The 23,435-nt window shown below is 42.4% G+C and overlaps 1 protein-coding gene across 1 annotated transcript in view; it reads right to left on the bottom strand.

The window, feature by feature from the left end:
- FANCL (FA complementation group L) overlaps positions 1-23,435 on the bottom strand; it is a 154,150-nt gene that overhangs the window by 18,658 nt on the left and 112,057 nt on the right. The window contains exons 8-9 of the mRNA XM_030886650.2: positions 14,050-14,146; positions 9,461-9,529 (exon numbers count right to left, since the gene is read on the bottom strand). Coding sequence (XP_030742510.1) covers positions 9,461-9,529; positions 14,050-14,146 — 166 coding nt within the window. The remainder of the gene's footprint in view (positions 1-9,460; positions 9,530-14,049; positions 14,147-23,435) is intronic.

Raw genomic sequence — 23,435 nt, 5'->3', positions numbered from 1 at the left:
GGGGGGGTGCCTTCAATGGGTCCCAGTTACGAGCCATGTTTCATGATACATTCAAGTTATATACGGATTCAGACCTAAGACCATCAGTGCATCTGAAACACTGACTCTCTTCCTGGGAGGGAGTCATGGAAAAAGGCATGCAGGAGAAGTAGAAAATTGGAATAGGACAAGATGAGAGAAGGGATAAGTGAAAAAAATCCGCTGTATGGCAAAGATGCTGAACTTTGAACTTGGTATCACTGATAAGGTATACAGATCACAAGAGGAACTGACAGGTTAGGATGTAATGGATTTTGAAGAGGAAAAAATACTACAGAATAGAAGCAGTCATGAGAATGAGGCTGGTTAAAAGCCATCATGGGGAGGTTCAGGAGGCTGTACATGAAGAGAAATGGCACAGGAGCCCCCACACAACGTCCACTAATCTTGACTAGAAATCAGGGGGTGCTATGTGCAAAATTTCGACTGGAAATGCCAACCCCATTCCCAGGGATGATCCAGATGACCCTGAACCTTCCACAAGCGGAGTGATTCTTGCAATCGGCCAAATTTGCCTGTCATCTATTCAGCATCGGAGTAAATTTTTTTACTTTGTGCATTTTTATACACGTATGGATTCAAATATAACTGTATTCAATTTATATAACTGTAGGTTTATACAAATTGTGCCCAACCCACAGCGACAAAGGGGAAATTTATAAAGATGTCTACACTTCAAGGGTGAGACATTCAACTGACATCAGGGCCAACTGAGGGCAGAAGAGTAAGAAGGGAGCCCTGTTGGGAATTGGGGGCTACCTGTATTGCACTGGCTCGGCCTACTTCAGAAAGTCATTGCCCGTGCAGCCCCACCTGGTGGGATGTCTACAATTAGGGTAAAGAGCTAGACCTCCTGGACACTCAACCCCATTTCATGCCCCTGCTGTTCACCCGCTGGAGTGATCATATTTGGAGGATTTTACACTCAGGGTCACCAGATTAGGAAATGTCAGGTACAGGTGAGTGTCATCTGCACTACTGAGCACAGGAGGACAGCAGCACATGGAAAGTACGTAATGCTGCATCTCCTGGCCTTCTTCCCCATTCAGCTGCCAGGAAACAGGAGGCCAGTCCTACCTGCCAGGCACGAAGTTTGGAAGTCTCCTCTAAGAAACAGGACCAGCCAACCAACCAATTAATCACAATGGCTCCACGATGTTGTCATTTGGGATTCCTCAAGAGGACGCCTATCCAAACCACTGTGCAACCAATGAAGGTCACCGTTCCCAAGTCCCAGCCAGGAACTCAAAACTTCCAGAGCAGTGTGTTCATCCCTGGCTTTTAATCATGAGTCGATAGTCAGGGATTCTAAAAGTCTAGGGTGGAAAGCAACTCAAGACAATAGAAAGCATTTAGTGGAAAACAGGCAAAAGTCTATTATTAATATGCCCGAGGATAAATTAAGTTGTCATATTTATGAGGGAAACTCTTAGGAATTAGCACGAGAGGAGTGAAAACCTGCTTTAGGAAGGCTAGTAGATAGAGATGGGGGCATTTTCCAGAAAAAAATAAAAAGTAAAGTAATGCCTGACGGGAATTATTAAAAGATACAGATGGAGAACTGAGTGTTGAATGAGTTTTAAATACATTAAAAACTAAGGACATGGGGGTGAAAAATGGACAAATGCTAACTAAGGAACAACAGAAATCAAGGTCACGAAGAAAAGTTGTCGATGCTAAAGCTGCCTGGCTTCTCTCCCAGAGATGGTGATGTGCCCGAGTTACCTCCGACGCTCAGGGAGACAGGAGCGCGAGCAGAGCTGCCTCACTGGGTTTCCAGACATAGTGACGTGCCCGAGTTACCTCCGACGCTCAGGGAGCCAGGAGCGCGAGCAGAGCTGCCTCGCTGGGTTTCCAGACATGGTGACGTGCCCGAGTTACCTCCGACGCTCAGGGAGCCAGGAGCGCGAGCAGAGCTGCCTCACTGGGTTTCCAGGCTGGACTCTTTCAGGAACGCATGGCCAGGCCGTTCCCCTGGAGCCACGGGGTCTGTCTGACCATAAACCTGTCCATGAGCAGCCACTCCCTAACCACTGCGTGAGCAGGTCCCCTTCTAGACACGTGCACACACATGCGTGCAGTGACAGAGACTGAATATTGACATCAGAGAAGCTACAATCCAACCAACCGGGGGAAACAGGGAGAGAGAAAGTATGCATGGGGGGAGGGTTTTCAAAAAATAATAATAACTCCTCATTATCAAAGATGAAAGTCCTCAGGCCACACATAAACAAACAAACAAACAAGCTACAAGGGCTTACAATGCTATGAATCAGAGGACCAAAGAATCAGCTAATAGGAGGTCACCTGGGGAGAGAGAGAGAAATATATCCAGTGAAATTTCAATACTAAATAAAGACATTAAAGGTGATTTTATGTGTTCTTAATTTTGCATACACCCACATATATTCTATGTATGAGTGAGAGAAAGACTATCAATGAAGGGTACTTTTTAAATAAATGATTTTTTTTTAAAGAAGAAAATAGGTGACCAAATATAATAGATCACCTGACTCCAGCAATCTTTTCTCTATCAATTTACCTTTATCTCAAGCATGAGTTCAAGTCCTATCTTGTTGCCTCTGCCTCTTAAAGCTGTTGCTGTGGCAGCCATAAGGATGCTAGGCAAGCAAAACCATATTGAATTTGCCAACCTCGGGGTGAAAATGTAACCTTGTGCTATGAAGCTCAACAAAGACAGCCAAGGAGACCGGCCAACGGAAAGGTCACCTGCTCACCATGGGCCCTCTGCCAGGGACCCTGAGTGTGGGCGACTGAGACTTCCTTTGCCCGGCACTGTCTGTCTGTCTTTGTCTCCGCATCTCTGGGGAAAGAGAGAAAGTTCGTAGGCAAAGGGCGAGTCATGTGGCGTGTTAGAAATTGTACAATTAAGTCAATGGCTGAACTGTAAACAGAGCCTAGGACACCCAACTGCTAGTCTGCTGCTCTAACTAATGGATCCTGCTCCCCGCTATGTAAAAGGACTGTTTCCTTTAATTACAAATTCTTCATTCGCCATCAGATGATCGGCTTTATCATTACTTTTCCTCTTCTTGCAGCCATGGCATTCTTCCAAGAGTATCAGATTTCCCCGATAAAAAATATAGAGACCACTGCATGTGGGCATCAAACCAGATCAGAAGACCCCAACCGCCGTGGCAAGGAGGTATTAGCAAGTTTGCACTTAATGACACATTTACAGGCAGAATCGCATTTTCAGAAGCTATTTTTTGGCCAACGACCTGGATTGAATGGATTTTGCTTTACATATATGCACTAGTACCCCGTGCACTTAACAATGGACGTTTGGGCGTTCATCCTGTGACCTCGTTAGTCATCAGTGTCCCCATTCGTGACAAAGAGGTAGCAGATTGTTGAAGACACATTTCGGGGCGTTTGTGATGCTGGCGGGTAGAACCTGATAAAAATCACGGCAGGTTACTTCCCTTCGATGCTAAAACCCCTAAGGAAACGTCGCTGGGTAAACGGAGTCAGCCTCTGGGAGGAGGCGTCCGGAGACGCGTCCAGGAGCAGCACTGGGCTGGTCGGCGGCGGCAGTGGCGGAGCAGCAGCATTGCCCTTGGTGCTGATTTCTCCCCACGTGAAATGTCTCCTCGGAGCCAGAATACACTGGCTGCTGCTGATCATGCTGTGAGACACCTGCACTGGCTACTAGGCTTGTCATGACGCACAAAACCCCGCCATCTTCAGCTTGACGTGGTGCAAGTTATAATTAGTCATCCAAATGAATGTGTCAGCGCGGCACCAGCAGACCTCTCATCAGAGCAAACGGAAAATACATCAAAACATTATCAACCCAGCGGGAGGACAGGGACCATACGGAAAATTACCCACTTTTAATATGGATGCCACAAAGCCATGCCTGGTATTTGACAAAGGGAAAGGAAAATAAAGATCTTCCAAGTTTAAAGTCCAGAGGCAATGCACAAAGGCAGACAAGGATTTCTGTTTTGTTGTGTTTACGGGCCCGGAGAACAACGGCAGTCACACGTATGCTGCTTCAGACACGCAGCTGATGAGAATTTGTTTTAAAAAATAACTCCTGCAATCAGAATTGTCTCCAGGCGGGCGATGAACAAGCATTACATGCAGCAAAGAAGTCCGAAACTGCTTTTTTTTCTTTCGAAATCTAAGCCAATACTGCCAACACTCTTATTCAGTCTAGAAGATTCAAGAGTGCATTTTCCCCATGGCACCCGCAACATACTTACAGGGCTCTAAAACCAAAGGTGAATATATTGACATGCGTTTGTGTGTGTATATGTATATAGATGTATAGATTAATGCTCAAATCGTTCGCGTTGTGGTGGTGGCTAGGTGCCATTCAGTCAGCTCCGATGTGCAGCAAGGAAGCACTGCCCCCTGCACTGTCCTCTCCGGGGCCTTACTCTTGAGGCCATTTTAAGGGCACCTTGTCAGAGAGAGAAAGAACCTGAAATCACCGCCGACGCCACAGATGGACATAGTACATCCAAACCCTACGGCCCTACATAAAGTGGACGAGGGCACCCTGTCCCTGTCTCACACTTCAAGGGAAAAGCTCACTCAGAGGCATCGAGGCGAGGCCGGCTCGTAGAGGAATGTTTGCCTCAAACAGTGGGAAAAGGTCTTTTTCCAATCAAAATATTAGAGGCTCTCTATCCGAGTCACAAAATGCACAAACACACGAGACTGGTGAATACGACCACGTGAAAAGGTACACTTCTTTGTGACATAAGCGATCCTATGTGAAATTAAAAGACATGCTCTCTCTACAACCCAAGTGCCGAAAAAGGACTCTCATTCGCTGCCATTGAGTGGATTCGGATCATAGCGCCTCCATGGGCACAGCAGACCTGCCCTGTGGGTTTCCGAGACGAGCTCTGTGCAGGAGTGGAAGGAAAGCCTCGGCTTTCTCCTGGAGCAGCTGGTAGTTTCAAACTGCGGACACAACACCTAGCCTGTATGCTAACACCACCAAAAAAGAACTCGCATAAAAACAGAATATATACGGAAGAATGCTCACAATAAAGGAAAATAAGTATGTTCTAAAACTAGGAAATAATTATGAACAATGATATTCCATCAATTTCTGTTGAAAAAGTGGAATGACTACACTCTTGGGTGGGGGGATCAAGCTGTGGGAAGGGAATGGGGGTATCAAGTTGTGGGAAGGCAATGGGGGGATCAAACTGGGAAGGCAATGGGGGGATCAAGCTGTGGGAAGGCAATGGGGGGGATCAAGTTGTGGGAAGGCAATGGGGGGATCAAGCTGTAGGAAGGCAATGGGGGGATCAAACTGGGAAGGCAATGGGGGGATCAAGCTGTGGGAAGGCAATGGGACAACGTCTCATAATTGTGAAGCGGTCCCTCTTCCGCTATGTCAGCATTTTCACTTTCAGGAACAACAGAAGTCTCATGGACATACATAAGAAAACATGTATAAAGATGTTCACGGAACTACTGTAAATAAGTTTTTGAAAAAAGATAAGCAAGTTTATCTGTAGGCCAACAGATAAATTAAGTCACTGAATCATAAAGTGAAATAAAATATTTAAAAGAAACATATAGACACACTCGTGTACCATGGATAAATCTTAGAAACAATGTGTGCATATATTTTAAGTCAGAATACAAATGTTATAGACTATAGTATAAACAAGTGCAACCCCTCTAGTTCCCTCAAAACATTATGACAAGCACACACATTAATTTCTGGGAAGTAGTTTCCTAGAAAGAGAGTAAAGAAGGAATAAGAAAAAGTGGGAAATAAGGTGGGATCCTACTGGCTTCTTGAACATTTTATTTCTAAGAGACAATGAGGTACAATTGAAGTAAATACAGCAATGTATGGACATCAGTCAAATCTGAGCTATAAGGAGTTGTAAGTTTTATTTGTTACAAAGGAGTCATAAGTTTTATTGGTTCTTTGCTAAGACTATTCGACGTAGTCTATAATTTGACAATGGAAGTTATGACATTCCAGCTACTATTAATTATTCCAAGTTTACTTGGAGTTTGTAGAAAACCTGTGTGACAAAATTGAATCTAAAACTCAAATTTGATTTAAGAGAAACATTCATTTTATGCCTATTTATGGAAGTGAATGCCAGACATGAACTAAGAGCGACTGAAGAAGAATCGGTGCGTTTGCGTCGTGGTGCTGGTGCAGGATGCAGACAGTTCCATGGACTGCCAAAAGAACAAACAATCTGACTTGCAGGAAGCATGGCCAGGACGCGCCTGAGAAGCCAGGTCAGTGCCACCTCTTCTCACACACCTTGGACATGTTATCGGAGAGGCCAGTCCTTGGAAAAGGACATCACGGAAACTAGAGGATTAGCAAGAGAGGGAACAACACAGTCGCCGCAGCAGGGGCTCAAAGATAACCACGTGAGGAGAGCAAAAGGCCATGCCCTGCTTCATTCTGCTGACGACAAGGGACGCCTACTGGCAACACCAGGAGAAAACTCACACACTCATTCTGCGAAAGAGCGAAGTGCTCAACATCTTGGCATGCAGACTGAACATTTTCCAGTCGAGAGAATGTATCTTCAAAAGGTTCACAGAAAAACAATGATCAATGGGATTTCTCCATGGACTTGTGAAGTCCCCTCATATAAGACCGCATGAAAAACATATTCCTCACTTTGGAAGGGTGACACAGATTAAGGCATAACTTACAGAATGGTCACCTGAACAAAAGACAGCATAGGTAATATTTTCTCCTGACATATTTAAACCATAAAGCAAAAGTTTTAGAGAATCAAGTATAAAATATATTTTTTAAAAAATAAGACAGATGTGCAGATTTATATAATTCCAGTTCTTTTTTTTAAGTCAATGCAGTATCTTACATACTTAGAGCATTTATCAAAATATAAAACATAGAATCATTTGCTACCCCGTTTTTATATTTTATTTTTCATAGTGTTTGCGGTATACATTCTCCGTTTCCACTGGGGGAGAAAACTTACACCTTTCACAGGACTACTTTAGTTCTGTTAGGCATTTTTTTAATGGAGCTCATAAACAAGACAAATACTCTAGTCACACATTTTGAGTGCAAGTACACGAGGGGGGACGCTTTCCCCCAAACCCAAAACAGAAAAAAGCCCCGTTAGGAGCTTTCATGGTACACACTTCAAGGTAGGTGAGCACTGAGCTACTTGTTCTGAGTTAGTGCACCCAGTGGTGTTGCCTGGAAAGGTTCTCTATGGTCACAGTGAATTTTTTCATAAAAGCAGTTTTGTTTGAACCTCTTTTTTGGTGATGGCTGATTTAAGAGAACAGCGTGTGGCTGTGAAATTTTGTTTCCTGCTCAGGAAAAGTGCCACAGAAACCGTTGTGCTGTTGAACAGCTTACAAGGACAGCGCTATGGGAAAAACTCAAGCATGCAAGTGGTTTTCTCATTTCAAAAAAGATGAAATGTCGATGGATGATAAACCTCATTCTGGACATCCGTCAACTTCCCAAATGGAAGAAAATCTTGACAAAAATCTGTGCACTTGTGCTTGAAGACTTATGACAGACTATGGAAGAGAAGGGGATGTGATCTGGACCCTCTGAGCTCAGTTCAGCAAACGTTAACAGAAGATTTGGTAATGAGAAGCCGCTATGAAATACGTGCCTCAGTTCCCACCGAGCAGGAAAAAGAACATGCCGTGCTCTGAAAGAACAGCTCTGAAGTGACCCAGACTTCTGGACCCAGGGTCACTACCGGTGACAAGACACGGTGCCATTCTAACGACCCCCAAAGCAAACATCAAGCCAGTGGAAGACACCATTGTCACCCCGCCCCCCAAAGCCAGTCAAGTGAAATCAAAGACCTACACAATGCTCATTTATTTTTTGATGTGAAGGGTCTAGTATATTTTGAGTTCATTCCACCAGGTCAGACTGCTAATCAAGATTTCGATTTAAAGGTTCTGCAAAGATTGCATAACAGTGTGTGACAAAAAGACCTGATTTGTGGCACACGGGGGACGTTTTTGCTGCCACGGCAATGCATCTCAGTGTGCCAGTTTTTGGCAAAAAAACAGCATGCCTCTCTTGCCCCACCTGACCTCATTCCATGCACTCCTTTTTGTTTCTGTGAATGAAAAGGGACATGAAAGGACAGCAATTTGATGACATGGAAGAGGTGAAGAAAAATGTGAGTGAGGTTCTGTCAGCCATCCAAACAGATGAGTTTGAAAATGTTTCCAAGAATGGACTCCCAGATCTGACAAATGTCGTAAGTGTCATGGAGAGTACTTCGAAGGTGGGAAGGTTGTTTTGTAAAAATATTTAAAATACACAGCTTTGGGGAAAATAAATCCCTGTTTTGAGGGGGGTACCCCTCGTAAATTTTTATATGAATTTCATCAGAATTATAGCAGCCTCAATTTAGAGAATGCCTGTAAAATGTCACTAAGGATTTTTTTTTTCTCTAGAAATTTTCTGTTTTGTCACCAACGGCCACAACTCACTTCATGGAAAGGGTGAAGCCCATTATTCATCCCACAACCACTCAGCACAGCTTACACGTCACACACACACACACACACACACACACACACACACTCATGATTGCTGGTAATCATACCACCTCACACGGTATAACGCTACAGTTTACAAAGGACTCTACATACATTATCTAGCTAGATCCCACCCATGTACTCAGAACATAATTGGCAGCCAGAAAAAGAATTTCTTCTATCTTCATGCAAAATGTAAGCATTTCAAAGCTTGCAAAAAATAGCTGAAGTTCAAGAATGAAAGAAGAACTTAAACAAAATAATAATTTATAAATTACCAAGGGTTCATGGGGGGGAGGATGAGGAGCTGATACCAAGGGCTCAAGTAGAAAGCAAATGTTTTGAGAATGATGAGGACAACAAATGTACAAATGTGCTTGACATACAATGGATGGATGTATGGACTGTGATAAGCGTTGTATGATCCCCTAATAAAATGATTTTAAAAAGAAAAAAGAGAGGGAACTTAAAGAAAACTGAAGTGATACAGCAGAGTTTAGCTATTCAGTCATAACTCGCTGTCGTATGAAAAGTATCGTCCACTATTATGTTGATCGGTGGTGAGTCCTGGCCATATGGGAAATCTTACCAAATTGTCCGCTTTCTGCTCAGTGCTCTCTAGGACTTAAATGCAATGGCAACATCAAACGAGTTTCCATATGCTTCCCTACAATGACATATTAGGGTCAGGGGGCAGCGTGCGTGTGTGTGTGTGTGTGTGTGTGTCCCTGTGTAGACAGAATAAGGCCATTCAGTATATCTGAAAGAGGAGCTGCAGAAAACTGACTTATAAAATACATGCTCAACCAAAACTGAAAAACAGCGATCACTCCATAATGTGGAGGACTACGTGCCAGCAAATGAAATCCACGTTTTAGTCCCAATAAATTTCAGGGTTTACCTGGGGCGTCCAAGAAACAGGAAAGGGTACAGGAAAATCCACGACACAATCTGGTGGTTCTGCTGGGTACTATAAAAAAACAACAACAACAACACATGAACTAGGTCACGTTTGTTTCTGTGTAGTCCGTTCACATACGGTATTTTAGTAAACCTGAACACATTAAGGAAAAAGTATTATAAACCTATATGTACCAAACTTAATTTTGAATCCACTGTTACGAGAGCAGGTCAAAAGTCTCAAGTGAGGATCAGGAGGGGCCCAATTTGGTGCCTGGGGGTTGGGGGTGGGGTGGAACAAGACAGTTGGCGTCGAGAAGAATCGCGCCAGCGCCAAGTCAGTTGTTGACACTGTGATTTGTGGGGTGAACTACACTAAGTCTCAGTTTTGCTTCTCTCGCAAGTGAGATGTCGAACTGGTTGATATTTAACTTCCTGCCAGTTCTAAAATTTTTATCTCAAATTGCTTCCATCACCGTCTCAATAGGCAGACTTCCTTAGAAGATTCCAGATATGCACAAAACAATAAACCCACACAGCTTACTAATAATTAACAATGATTTTCTACATAAGACAATTGTTTGGGCAAGTAGATAAAAATGGACAACTAAACAGCTCTCTGGCTTCTAAAGGAAAAACAAAAGTTAAGAAATATTTTTGAGGAAAAAATCTTTTTAAGCTTGGTAAACAGGAAATTAATTTTTCAGTTACTTGTACTAAAAGTAGTATCTTAAACAGTGGAATCCCTAAAGACAGTCATGGGACAAGTCATGCTTCCAAGTTAACAAACACAAAAGGTGGTTTTTCTTAAAATTCTTGTTCTCATGAGAGAACTGCCCTGCTAATTTCTTTAATATTCAATTCTAGGATTCCTCGAAGTCACATATAATTCAATCATACTCGTTTTCCTACAAAAAAGTTAAACTCAATGAACAAAACATACCTTAGGAAAACTAAACTATGACATTGACAACATGCTCACGATAAGTTTTAGGGTTTTCTTTTTTTTCAGCTTCCTATTTTTCAGTACTATTTTGGGTTAAGTAAAAGAGGACCAAACTAAACACAGTATTTAAAAACCAAACGCACATTTGAAGTCAAGGCTTTCCAGAGGAATTAAGTTAGCTACAATGACTGCTGGGTTAAAAAGAAGTTTATCATCAATATACCCCTAACTAGTAATAGCTTGCTACATAGCACTGATAACACAAAGGCAAATATCTAGGATGCCATATAAAGTATTATTTGCTTAATTTGGGGGGGGGGCGCAATAAGTCAAGCTGAGATTTGGGGGGGGGGCGCTCTTTCACACAATTTACTACATCGACTAGTGCACTTCAGCGTTAACCGCTGCGATCACTGGAAAGACCGCTTGTATGTTATTCCTACATCATGGGGGGAGAGAGACCTGGGCTTTCTCTAGGCCCAGCCCTGCTAACGAGGCTTGTATGAGCTTCTGTTATTGAACATCTCTGGTTGTTTCCTGTCTGAAGGTTGCGGGATTCAAATGAAAGTGTTAGAGCTCTCTATTGTCTGTAAAATTCTATAAAAATCAGCAACGCACATTGACGGCTTCCATTGGTTAAAATACCTACATATAAAATTCAGTTCCATTTGAGTTTGTTGGCAATCCAAACAGCCAATCCTAAAGGCTGGAGGTTCAAACCTGCCCAGCAGCACTGTGGAAGAACGCTCTCTGGTGCCAAAAGTCAGAGCCAACCCAACGGTAGAGGGTTTGGGTTTTGATGCTGCAGAGAGTAGATTCAATTTTCTAATGAGAGCAAAGCATCCACTGAGAACGCACGCAGGCAATGAACGGTCTATTGCAGCTGGGTCCTTGGAGTAGCTCTACCAAGTAAAGCGTCAGTGGCTCCGCAGGATACTAAATGAAGGCGCACTCAATACACAGAAAGAGGATGAAGAGCCTGCATTTGAGTATAACTCAGGGTGGCCTATCGTGTCATGTGAACTGATAGGAAAAGAAGTCCAGAAATCAAGTAGCAATGTGTAATATAACATACAAGCATGCGTCCACTGTGTAGTTTACGAAACAGTGACATCTTTGAAACATATTCTTCTAAGTGCAAGTACGGATACGTACAATGTGCATATTATAAACCTGACTGATCTAGTTTGCAGCTGGCTTTATTGTGTATCTATTGAGATCAAAGAAATACGCGTTATGTTCATTAGATACACATACAGGATCAATTTTATGAGTATAATGAAACTTTCATAATTTCTTTTAAAATATTTTTGTTGGGGGCTCTTACAGCTTTTATAACAATCCACACATCAATTGTATCAAGCATATTTATACATATGTTGCCATCATCATTTTCTAAACATTTACTTTTTGAGCCCTCAATATCAGCTCCTCATTTTTTCCCTCCGCCCTCCACCCTCATGAACCCTAGCTAAATTATTAATTATTATTACTTTCTGTCCTGGATTCTGTGTGTTGAAAGCGCTTGTCTGTACTAATGTACATGCTCTAGTCTAGCTGGGTTTGTTAGGTAGAACTGGGATCGTGATAGTGGCGGGGGAGGTGGCAGCAGTGGAGAGGGGAAGCATTAAAGAACTAGAGGAACACTGTGTTTTTCTCCTTCCTTGTGACCCTTCTGGAAGGGGATGTCCAATTATCTACAGATGGGCTTTGGGTGAATTTTTAAATTAGAAAGTACAGTACAGTACACCCAGAAGCCAGTAACATAAGCATTTATTCTGACATATGTAATATAGGCTCTATGTATATCATTAAACGCCTGGCATTGCGATTGCTTTGCACATAAGAAACATGTATACATACTGTGTGCAGAAAGCTGTTCACTACATTCCAGAGAATTCTGATAAGGATTTCTGAATTCTATGGTAATCTTGGGAGCAGTGGTAGCCCTGTGGAGTAACCACTGGACAGCTGCGAACCACAAAGTTGGCCACTGAAAACCCATGAGTGGTCCTGCCTGGAAAAGAGGAGGGCGTCTACTCCTGTACAGATGCCTGCCTTGCAGAGCCTGCACAAGGTCGCTATGAGTTGGAATTAACTTGGTGCTGGTGGGTTTGGGTCATGTTTTTCGGATTTTCTACAAGACCCTGAATGTGTAGGTGATCAGACATTACCTGAACAGACGTGACAGTGCATGACTGTACATGCAAACTGGAACAGATCACACACGCCACCCCAGCATCTGATCACACAGTGGTTAAGAAATAGTGGTGACGTTGGCCACACCTGAGGAAGCCTTGAGACACTCTTTCATAACGAAGGGATAAACTACCATAGCTCGGTGCTTTATCATCGAATAAACATAAAAATGCAGCTATGAAAAACAACAGAGTCAACTGTTTCTCCTATTTATTTTGATTTATATATTTATTTTTTAATAGAAGGCATCTACTAGAAATTGTGTGTGTGTGTGTGTGTGTGTGTGTGTGTGTGTTTGGAGCAGGCAAGAAGCAGTGATGGTAAATGGAGGTGTGTTTTCAAAGTCATGGAAGTGTATGCACATCTTTCACTTTGGTTTTCAGAGCAAGAATGCACCTTTTGTTAGTGTACAAAGTCATAGACAAATAGCACTTGGAAGGACACGACAGAACCCTTGCCACTGGCCAAAGGTGACCGCTCAGGAGGGCACAGGTGCATCTCTACTAGAGCTCCCGAGAGCACATCCCTTTAATATTTCCATTTTAATGCAAGATAGCTACGTAATCATTTTACAAATAAGACTTCACAAATAAGACATCTATCACACCATTTTTTCCCTAACACTTATCACATATGGCTCTTAAAATTATACCTAAACATTTTGTGTGTGAGAAAGAGAATGAGTCATTTCTCAACTTGTCTGATCTGGAGGCACTAAAAGATATCCACTTTTCTGTGTCACCCGGTAGAGCTTTATATATTAATTTTCTCTTGCGGAAAGCTTAAATGCCAAACACATTTTTAAAAAGGACAAACACAATTGATCTTTTCATCACTACAATCTTTGGAAATAGAGTTGATTGATGACTCCTTGGAACAATAAAAAAGTTGGATGCCCTGATTTTCTTCAAATTCTAATGTTTCCCTGGTGATTACTATGTAAATGATTAATATGCTCAACTTGCTTACTCCACTTGTTACTCCACGTTCAAACCTCAGAGCTAAAAAGAAGGAGTAACAGCCATTCTCTGGGCCAATAGAATCAGTGCGGCAGCTAGACATCACCAGCCCACAGTAAGGGCTCTCTGTGTGCAAGCGTGGCCTTCCCACTACACGTCAGCCCACATATTCAAACAGCCTGGGGCCAGGGGGCTGGAGACAAGAACTACAAAGGAAATTCATTAGAAGACTTGAAGGCTTGGGATAGGGGAAGTGTCCACTTCTTTTTTTTTTTAAATACAGGATGTGACAAAAATCACATGATGGTACTTTGAAGCTAACTCTAAGCTTTCACAAACCTGAATATTCTCTGAGGTTTTCCAATATCAGTTTCACAAGCACCAGATACATAGAGTTTCGAAAACAGTCCGCATTCTTTGCACCAAAGACGTCCCCATGTTCATCGCACAAGGGCACTTTCAGGGGCAGTTGAAGCAAGCACTCACCTTCGCCTTCAGCCTGAGAGTGATCAGGTGCTCTCTACCGGAAGTATCTTTGGCTTTCAGCTTCAAGGTGCTGAAGGAACTCTCCATATACACGAGTCTGGCAAGTAGAAGGTGGGGAAACATGACCACATTGGGGAGGGGAGGAAGACTCGGCATGCAAAGATCTGTTCTATTCCTATTAATCCATTACTAACATGTATCGGGGTTTTCTGCACACCAGCCGCTGCTGCTGCTGCTGCTGCGGCTACAAGACTGGCTGCCTATAATGCACCGGCCTCGTGCCAAATGCAGCCATATATCTCGGGGCTATTAACCACGTGTGCCAGGGCTCAGGCTGTGGTCAGGAAGCACCGTTTCTGTTTTGCATCCCTGGGACCCTGGTACACACTGCCTGTTCCCGTCTGCCTAATAAGTTCCCTGTCAAGTTCATCCATTTCTGTAGTTTGACACAGCTCCCTTTGTTGTTCTCCCCAACGGACTTCTGTGCCATTATCGATACCATCACTGTGCAAAAGTCTGGCTGATACCAGGTCATGCACTCACATTGATCCTCTCAGGAAAATGCTGCCTATGCACCGAGGGGCCAGGGTCCCGGGACAAGACCTTTTTCTTTTTGTGTGAGACACATTCCCCTGACATTTGGGATGGCCCTGGACTCAACATGACTAATATTTTAAATATACAACATAAGCATAGTTGTTTGGGCTGAAAGTTGCTCTAAAGGCATGGATTTTCCACAGTGGAAGCCAATATTCTTTGAAATATATTATTCTGTGAAAATATACGATCCCAGGAGAAGCACAAGCTACTGCCAAAAGGTTCGAATTCAGCAGGATATTTACCAGTGATCTGGGCACGTGGATATTGTTCTGACATTTTTACAATACTGTTCTCTTACAAAGATAAAGAAGAGTTTAAAGGTATTGCACCACTCTAGCACTCAGACGGCGGTGGGGGGGGGGGGGGGGGGGGGGGGGTGAGTCCGTCAGGGTTCAGAGGGAACATTAGCCTCCTAACCTAAGGAAACTGTTTGTAACCATCATTATCGGCCCGTTGGGTCACTGGGCCGGGCTAATGGTCAAGTGGGTCAATTTCAAGAAATGCTGGCCCGTGAAGCTGTGGAACAGCTTGAAATGAAGAATGGCACCAAATCGGAAGAGATACATCTTCCCTAGTGGAACAAAAGTGAAACAAAATTACTTGTACTCATAGATGAAACTTTTATCATGTAGGCTTATTCACATAAAAATATCCATGTTTGCCTGCATTTTTATCTTTACTCTCTTGTAGTGACTTCTATACACAATTCATCCAAAGCAATTAGAACATGACGGTTTAGCATCTGTATGGTCACCATGGACCCAGAGATACGGGCATGGGATGACAACATACACACGTGGGAATTCAAATGTTGAGATGAGCACGTGCCTTTATACCTTCTCTCTACTCACTAGAAAAATGAATCATAAAGGGATTTTTTTCAAAAAAAGATAGGCCAATTCTAAAAAAAAAATAAAGAGCATCAACTAAAAAAAAAAAAAAAAGAAAGAAAGAAAGCAGATCGACATTCTAGGACTGTCGTGAAGCTGTAAACTACCTGGCAGAGCCTGGCTGGAGCACAGGTGAGAACAGAGTGGGCTCTGCAGCGAGGGCCCTGTGCACAAGAGGCAGCCGGCCACAGAACGGAGGATGACTGAACTGCTGAAGGGAAGTAAAAAATAAATAAACAAACACACAGGAGCAGTAAAGAATCCATAACAAGGAAGAGATTGTTTTTACCTGCACTGTAGACAGCAGAGCTGTGCTACAACACTGCAATTAACTGCTCTGCCATTGACTTTTCACTGAAAATATTTAGGTAGTCATTAAAAAATGTGACCACCTGATCAATGGAGACTTCAGAATCTAGCAAGGGGCAATACCATAAAAGATAAATATGTAGCTCCAAGAACTAAGGGTCACATGTTTAACCATCACAATTTACAAGAAAGAAATGAGGGGGAAAATTAAGAAGAAATCCAAAATGCCTGTAATTGCTGATTTGAGAATCCAGAGATAGTATCTATGAGTGAATGGACAAGGACAAATTTAACAGAGTAACGCTGACTAGAACAAAGAATAAATCATAATGAAGGAGAGAGAAAAGGGACGAAAGCGGGCTGCATCCTTTCCGACTGCTGCAGTTTGCCTCCACGTGATAAATCAAGAAATGTTGGACAGAGACACAATATTTAGAAATGCAGAACGCTGTGGAACCTTTCAAAGTCGTGTTCTTGTTTCCTCCAAAGAGTAGTACTGAGAATAGGAAACGGGGTGTGAAAAGATTGCTTTTTATTATCAACCCTGAACAGTACTTAGCATGTGTTCAGAGAATGGAGGGATCGATGGCAAGGGAGAGAAGGAGCAGTCAAACCACCCACTAGCACTGTTCACACTTCCAAAAGTGCTCAAACTATTACTGTTGAACACTTATGGAAACTTTTGGGAAAATTCCACTACCCTTTAATTCTATTTTCCCATGAACTTCTTGAAAGCCTTTCATAAACACTAGCCCTAATTGCATGCAGTGGATTAGAGTAGATTTTGAGTATGCAGTAGCTTAAGCCAACACCCAAGTGTAGGGCATAGAAGTAATAATACATTAGGGAAAAACAGTGACATGTTCAAAATACGGCCTTTCGGTCCGAACAACTACAAATTTTGTTAACCTTTGAAAAATAATTCAAATAATGCCATAAAAATATTCACGATTTCATGCTGGTTCGCATTATGGTCATTAAAAAAAAACATTTCACACATGAGTCACTTGCCCTTTGTAGGATGGAGTGAAACCTTAGTCCTCTAGCTTCCATTCACACCTTCTTCCTTTTAGTCAAATAATGCTTCCCACCCCCTGCCACGGGGAAGCCAATTTTAACAAAGTACAACTCCACTCAGTCAAGGACTTCCAATCTGCCAGGGCAGCAGGGTGTGCTCCATCACTACACGCTGCTCAATGGAATATAAGCAAAACAGGTATGTGCAAAATCATTTGCCTCCTATGCTCGCTGTTTCTCACTTCTTGTGGACTAGAACTTGGAAGGGCCAGTTATGGGCCAGCAGAAACTACCAGGGAGGAGGACAAACGGAGCTCCAGTGAAGCACTGACCTCCCAGAAGATGGAGGTGTTTTCTCCCAGCACCACAAGAGCCACAAGGTAGCTAGTTAGGAACCCCGCCTTTGAATGTAACTTTAATTTAAATAACAATGCAAATGGATTCTCTTGCCTACTGGCTACTGTGCTGAACAATGCAGTTCTGATGGCTGGCTGAGTAACAACTCAAAAAGCAATGACCTTGGGGCACAGCGGGACCAGTCCACTCTCAACCACTGGGAGATACCGCCTGCCTGACTTGATTCATTGAGGACATGGGATGCTCTTTGTTCGAGCACCTTAGCCTGCATCCCAACTAGTAGGAGTTTGTTACTATTTAGTCCACGTCAGAAAAGGATGCTGTAGAGGTTTATATAATAGATTTTTTGTTTTAACAGAAAAAGTCTTTTTCAAATGTTCTGCCTTATTATTAAGCCAGGTGTCTCATTCTAAACAATATGGAAGGAATACATTTTACTCATTTAAAGAAAGTATAAATAATTCACTTGAGTAATAAATTTAGAAAACTTTCATTGCTGGAAAATGAATTTTAGAAGTTATTATGCCAGGATGCTAGCAAAATGCCCACAAAATTATACTTAAAATTTATATTTAGAAGGAATTTAGATATTTATTGCTTATGTAGGCATATTTAAAACATGACTAAGAAAATCTGAAACATAAATCTAAAATCTAAAGCCATAAAATATCACACTTTTGGCAGTCCATTTTGTTCTATGTTCATCTGCTACATTCGTTTTTCTGATAGCTTGTAATAACAAAAATGGCACCAAGCTTCAGAGTGAAGTTTCTTAAACACTTCAAAAGGTTATTAATATTTAAGCTCCTAAGAGGCTTTCTGTTGGTCATGGTGCTACTACTAGCTTTTAAAAAAAATTATCAACGCATTTTATTGGGAAGCTTACAGCTCGTAGCACAATCCATCCATCCATCCGTCCATCCATCATTGTGTCAAGCTCATTTGTACATTTGTTGCCATCATCATTCTCAAAACACTTTCTACCTGAGCCCTTAATATCAGCTCTTTTCCCTCCATCCCTCATGAAACCTTATAACTTATAAATTATTATTATTTTCATATTTTACGTCGTCCTGTCTCCCTTCACCCACTTTTCTGTTGTTTGTCCCCAGGGGCAGGGTTATAGGTCGGTCACTGTGGTAGCTCTAGTCTCATTATTGGTGCTGAGGGGTTTATCTGTCCTGGATTCCCTGTGTTGCGGGCTCTTATCTGTAGCAGGTGCGTGTTCTGGTCTAGTCAGATTTGTAAGGTAGAACTGAGGCCATAATAGAGGGGTAAGGGGAGGAAGCATTAAAAAACCAGAAGAAAGCTATACGTTTCATCGGTGCTATACGACGCCCTGACTGGCTTGTCCCTTCCTTGTGACCCTTCTGTAAGGGGATGTCCAAATGTCTACAGATGGGCTTTGGGTCTCCACTTAGCACATCCCCCTCAATCACACTGATATGATTTTTTGTTCTGGGTCTTTGATGTCTGATACCTGATCCCATGGACACCTCGTGATCACGCAAGCTGGTGTGCATCTACCATGTGGGTTTTGTTGCTTCTCAGTACCTGCTGACTATTATCAGTACAGATAAACAAAAGGAATGTACTTTACTTCTTGTGAAACCGTACACTCATTCTGAACAACAAATAAATATTTAGCTAATACTTTTCTTTCCCTTTATCTAGATATATATACATAGTAATAACATAAAAAGGCAGACATAAGACTTTCATGTTTTAATAAAGCCATCAAAATGTCCATATGCTACTCGATTCTTGATTACAAAGAAACAATTCCATAATTGGTATTTACTTCCTGTTTCTTCTGTACATCGACTCACCTGCCCACTATGTCAGGACTGACCTTCCCAAACACCTTTTAACGGTATCAATCTTTGCTCCATAAAAGGAGTCTGCTGGCATAGTAGAGTATGCCTTGGGCTCCCAGGGTCAGCAGTTTGAACCCACCAGTGGTTCCTCAGGATGAAATGTCTGTTCCTGTCAAGACTTAGACCCTCAGAAACACACAGGGGCAGTTCTACTTCGCCCTACAGGTAGCTATGAGTCAAAGCTGACGTGATTGCAGTGAGTTTGCGATTTTGCTAAAAATACTCAGTAAGTCCCCACCTGCATTACAGAATCCCTAGCCAACCAGTCAGGATCCTTTAGAGAGATGCTCAAAAATATTACTACCCTTATATGAGCCACCAATGCACTCCAGGGTCCAAAATGAAATCATGTTTCCATCACTGTGTTGCCTCCACCACTCAATTCCCTCCCTTTCTAGGGCTCTCCATTCTCTTCAAAAGCCCAACACGATGTCCACTTCCTCTAAGACTTGAAGGATCATGCGTCGGCCAAAAGGACCTAGCCTTTCTCTGAACTCCCACATTACTCCTTCCCAAGGAAAATTTGGCTGCTCTGTGAAATAAAAGGAAGAAGAATGTTTCCTATTTCTATGTCTGAACCAATGTTCCGTGTAGATATGGATGTGGGGAAGCTCTTATCTGACTGGCTCATCTTTTTTTGATTCATCTATTAATTTCAAACAATAGCTGAATGCAAATTCTGTTCAAATTTGATACCAGAGACATTATGGACACAGAAAAAATAACACGCATTACCAGATAAAGTGTAAATAATTCAGTGATCTAAGTTAATGCATAAGAAAAAAATTCACCTTGTTTATAAAGGTATCATAGATTTCTTAAAATTATACTCATAATTTCTGTTCTTATATATTTTGGTAGTTACATAATCTGGTATCCACTTGAGACTATTATGCGTGAAGGCGTGGAGTTTAGCCTGTCAATCAGGTCGCAGCTTGATGACCTCATTTGGAGGCACTACGGAGACAAATAACTCACTGGAGGCCAGACCCACACTCTCTGCTTCCTCTCCCTGCTGACAAGACACATGGATCTATGCTGATGGAGCCAGAGCCCTGGAGATGGAGGAGCCATGTAGAGACCCCTGCCAGCACTGAGATGCCTCCACTGCCACTGGATCCACAAGATTTTCCACCGACTGCCCTGATTTTCCTGCATTCAGCATCATTGCATGGCTGCGTGAGTCTGAAGAAGACTTTGTAGACTGGCCTCCGACATATGAGCTAATTGATATTATGGACTTGAAGTGGACTGGGCTGGGATGTTTTCTTAATATACAATTACTCTTTTATATCAAGCTCTATCTTATACACAAGTGCTTATGAATAATTTTCTCTACACAGACTAACACATATATAATACAACCAAAAAGTATAATTACTTGTTATAATTAAATCACAGCACTAATTTACTAATGCTATAAAATTCCGAGGAAGTCTGGCATTTCTGAGAGAACAACTGTGTACAATGAACTGTACTAGTCACCAACATATGTTTCTTCTTAATCCTTATCACGGGGCATAACTCGGCTTTTGAAAACGGAAGAAAATGGGGCTCAGAGAGGTTAAGTTACTTGCTCAAGATCATCTGGTTGATAAGCCAGAAGTAAAGCTTTGGGTCTGGCTATTGGGATTCATTTAGCATAAACCAGTATGTCTGTTTCCTATGATGTTATATTTCTGGGAAATGCATTATTAATTATTTTGTAAATCACCATTTAGTCACTTACTTTACCAACATAATGGATTTAACTAAAAAACTATTTATGTTGACAATTTTTCAGTAGCGCATCCCTTTCAGTAAAAGTCAGCTAGTTAACTCTTTCTGAAGGCAACCCTCTAAAGCCCAGTGGTTGAATGGACAGATGATATACTGCCTAAAGGGAGGTGGACTGGCATTTCATATCATCTGGGACACTTCTGAGACTGAAAGGAGTCCGGACAAAAGGTCTCCGCTAGGTTATTCCAGGTAAAGTGAGATGTGTGTAGACAACCACTGCACTGCTAGCCCTGCCGTTATCTGCAGAGAGTGCATAACAAATGCGGAGGCAGCGGCAGCTGGAGGCTCAGGTCAGTCGTCCACCTTTCTCACTAGAATTAAACCGTGCTCTTTCACACATCTCAACGAGTGTTAAAATTCTCTCTAAAAATGGTTTAATTTTGAAAATGGTCTCATTTTGCCCTCGGGACAACGGGATTTTTAAAAATTGGATTCACCCTCAAAGTGTAACCAGCTCTGAGTCCTTGGGCGAAGTCTATTGAAAGTTCTGATTCAGAGCTGGCCCCTCACAAAAGGCCAGTGAGCATGAGTCAGAAAGCCGAATAGTGCTACGTCGCCAGCTTTATCTGTATACTGATCTAAAATTAGGAATACAAATATAAACGTTGAAATGCAGTAGCCTTAATTAAGTCACGTAAAACGGGGAGCATAGCCAATGGTACTTCAAAGATACTTCATGATGAAAACCCATTCCATCTTCTCTCACCTCAGAACAACGGGCGCACAGCAGAGCACAACTCCGTACCATCTCCTTCCCTCTTAAAACACTGACTCCACCAAATATTTTGTATGCGTGTAGCATTTCTAACACAAAACGTTGTTGCTAATGGCTCTCAAGGCACCCTGTAATTGTATTCTGTAGTACTGATCGCAGTTATAATTACGCATTCGTGTGAAGCGCTCTTCCACTAGCAGTTCTATGAGAAATTGTAAGCTGTGCCTATCACTGCTCCTCTTGTGCTTCACACTGTAGGAACTCTCTCTCAATAAAGGCACCAACTGGGGGGAAACTTTTTCATTCAAAAATATCCTATTTGCACCTTCAGTGCCTCAAATGATTTTCGTTGCTGGAGTTTCTCCAACCATGTCAGGTCCACTTGGAAAACCGCCTCCGACTCACTATCCCCACAGAAGAGAACTACAGCCACTAGAACCCCTGTCCCGAGTGAAACCAGGGCCCTTTCCTGCATCCTAATTGCATCCTAAACACTACGATTTTAACAGGTAGGCCTCAATAAGACATTTAAAAAGCCAAAGTATTTTTCCCTATTCCCCAACTCTGTGTCCAAAGAGGACTCAGTCCATGACACCGACACTTCAAAGAAAAGTCTGTCCAGTCTCCGCCCTGATCTGCTGACTGGTGCATCCCAATGTATCATTCTCTTCAGTCGCCCCCCAACTATGATGATTTGATTAGTTTCCATCCATCTCAAATCCTATTACATAATTAAGCCTTATCAAATGAGGAGTCCTGGTGGTGTAGTGGTTAGGAGCCGGGCTGCAATTGCACAGTCAGCAGTTCAAAACCACCAGCTGCTCTGTAGGGGAGAGATGAGGCTTTTGACGCCTGTAAAGTTACAGTCTCAGAAATCCACAAGGGGGGTTCACCCTGTCCTACAAGGTTGGTATGAATCGGCATGAATTCGATGGTGGCAATGAGGTTTTGTTTGTTTTTGAGTTAGCCAATGAAGCTTAAGATCTTATAGATAAGCATCAAAACAGTCCTCTGGATCATGCGATTGAAATAAATAAAGCATCGCAATGGTCAGTAAACACGAGAAGGTATTCCTCTTATTAGCCATTAACTCTCACCCATGACCATCAAGTAGACTACAACCCTACAGGACAGGGTACAACTACTCCCGTGGGTGTCAGAGAGGAAATCTTTACAGCAATAGAAAGTCTCATCTTTTTCCCATGGAACAGCTGGTGGTTTCGAACTCCTGACCTGCAGTTAGCGTTCAATGTATAACCCACTACATCACAGGGGCCATTAATACTTTAACTGTCGATATCAAACCCTAGTCTTAATGCAAAGCAAGTAGAATTTTTATAAACTTATGGAAGAGTTTACATTAATTCAATCACTTTGGCATATCTTCAAAAATTGACCATATGCAAACTCTAGAACCCAGGAATCCTACTCAAGTTATATTATGCAAAACAAACGAGAGCATGTGTCTCAACGGGCAGATGCACCAATATTCACAATACCCAAACTGGAATCAATCCGCATATTCATCAACAGTAGTGAACAGAACACGCTACCATCAAATCCATTCTGCCTGACAGAACCCTACAGGACAGAGTAGAACTCCCTCTGTGGGTTTCTAAGACTGCAAATCTTTATGGGAGGAGAAAGCTTCATCTTTCTCCCACAGAGCGGATGGTGGTTTCAAACTGCTGACCTTACATAACTTCATGTCAACTTGATCAATAAGTATAGGGGTGGGCTCTACTCTGTCAATCAGGTCACTGCCTGATGATGCCTCCTTGTGGGCGTGGCCTTCTCATGAGGATTCTGGAAACTTCTTCTCTTTCTCCCTGGAGGTGGGCC

Source organism: Echinops telfairi, unplaced genomic scaffold (genome assembly GCF_000313985.2).
Source record: "Echinops telfairi isolate 266 unplaced genomic scaffold, ASM31398v2 ScPeMD7_2573;HRSCAF=3158, whole genome shotgun sequence".
In the NCBI taxonomy this organism is placed as follows: domain Eukaryota; kingdom Metazoa; phylum Chordata; class Mammalia; order Afrosoricida; family Tenrecidae; genus Echinops; species Echinops telfairi.
Note: the sequence above shows the minus strand (reverse complement) of the source record. Positions and strands in the feature narration are given on the sequence as shown.